Source organism: Sturnus vulgaris, chromosome W, assembly GCF_052056855.1.
Source record: "Sturnus vulgaris isolate bStuVul1 chromosome W, bStuVul1.hap1, whole genome shotgun sequence".
Classification (NCBI taxonomy): Eukaryota; Metazoa; Chordata; class Aves; order Passeriformes; family Sturnidae; genus Sturnus; species Sturnus vulgaris.
The window spans coordinates 46,332,332-46,333,873 of NC_142282.1; the positions used below are offsets into that span (position 1 = coordinate 46,332,332).

General features: G+C 51.4%; 1 protein-coding gene across 1 annotated transcript; it reads right to left on the reverse strand.

Annotated features, from left to right (window-relative positions):
• Positions 1-343: 343 nt before the first annotated feature.
• Positions 344-1,276, reverse strand: LOC148220249 (olfactory receptor 14J1-like). Its single transcript, XM_088155803.1, has one exon. It carries the CDS (start codon positions 1,274-1,276, stop codon positions 344-346), a length of 933 nt encoding a protein of 310 aa, XP_088011929.1.
• Between the last annotated feature and the right edge of the window lie 266 nt (positions 1,277-1,542).

Consider the following 1,542-nt stretch of genomic DNA (forward strand, 5'->3'; position numbering starts at 1 on the left):
AGGCTGCCTGGCAGTGAGGAGCACTGGGGTTCCCTTTTCCACTCAGCTCTGCCCAGAAGCACCAACCCTGCAGCTCCAGAGAAGTCAGAGAGGAAAAATGTCAGGGGAACAGGGCAATAGAGAGCTCTTTATTTTGTGGAAGCACATATGTAGTACAACTCCTGGGTTATACAGTCTATGGCTCACAATAGAAAAGCAAATACTGAATTAAAAATGGCACAGACAAAGACAATCCTGTGAACAAATTCTCAAAAATATAATACCTGTGCCAGCAGAAAAAACACAGGACACAGTGTGGGCATTAATTAGTAACATCTTAAGAGCTATACAGGAGAATGAGAGTTTATTGTTTCTGAAGAGCATTCATGATTATTTTCCTCAGGCCATCCTTGAGCTTCTGGTTCCTCATGCTGTAGATGAGGAGGTTCAGGGCTGGAGGCACCACTGAGTACAGAACTGACAGGGCCAGATCCAGGGATGGGGAGGTGATAGAGGGAGGCTTCAGGTAATCAAATGTCCCCATGCTGACAAACAGGGAGACTACAGCCAGTTGAGGGAGGCAGGTGGAAAAGGCTTTGTGCTGTCCCTGCTCAGAGGGGATCCTCAGCACAGCCCTGAAGATCTGCACATAGGAGAAAACCATGAACACAAAACATCCAAGTCCTAAACAGCCACTAACAGCAATGAGCCCAAGTTCCCTGAGGTTGGAGTGTGAGCAGGAGAGCTTGAGGATGTGTGGGATTTCACAGAAGAACTGGCCCAGGGCATTGCCCTGGCATAGGGGCAGGGTAAATGTACTGCCTGTGTGCAACAGAGCATTGAGAAAGGCACTGGCCCAGGCAGCTGCTGCCATGTGGGCACAAGCTCTGCTGCCCAGGAGGGTCCCGTAGTGCAGGGGTTTGCAGATGGACATGTAGCGGTAGTAGCACGTGATGGTCAGGAGGAAATACTCTGCTAAGATGAAGAACACAAAGAAACAGAGTTGAGCAGCACATCCTTCATAGGAGATGTTGCTGGTGCCCCAGAGGGAATTGTGCATGCCATTGGGGACAGTGGTGCAGATGGAGCCCAGGTCGCTGAGGGCCAGGTTGAGCAGGAAGAAGAACATGGGGGTGTGCAGGTGGTGGCCACAGGCTACAGCGCTGATGATGAGGCCGTTGGCCAGGAGGGCAGCCAGGGAGATGGCCAGGAAGAGGCAGAAGTGCAGGAGCTGCAGCTGCCGCGTGTCTGCCAATGCCAGCAGGAGGAATTGGCTGATGGAGCTGCTGTTGGACATTTCCTGTGTCTTGGCATGGGGATCTGTAAGAAAACGAATCATGGAATAGTCCAGTTTGGAGAGGACTTGAAATATCCCAGCTCAGCTTGGTGGGGTTGCCAGGATCTCCCTCTGTGCCAGGAGCCCAGCCCAGCTCAGCAGCACAGACACAGCACAAGGACTTTAATGAGCCTGTCGGGGTTTGTGCTGAGGCCCTCAGTCCCTGAGAGAGAGCTGAAGAAACTTCTCAAGAAATGATAGTCAGAACCAAACTCCAAAGTTTCTTG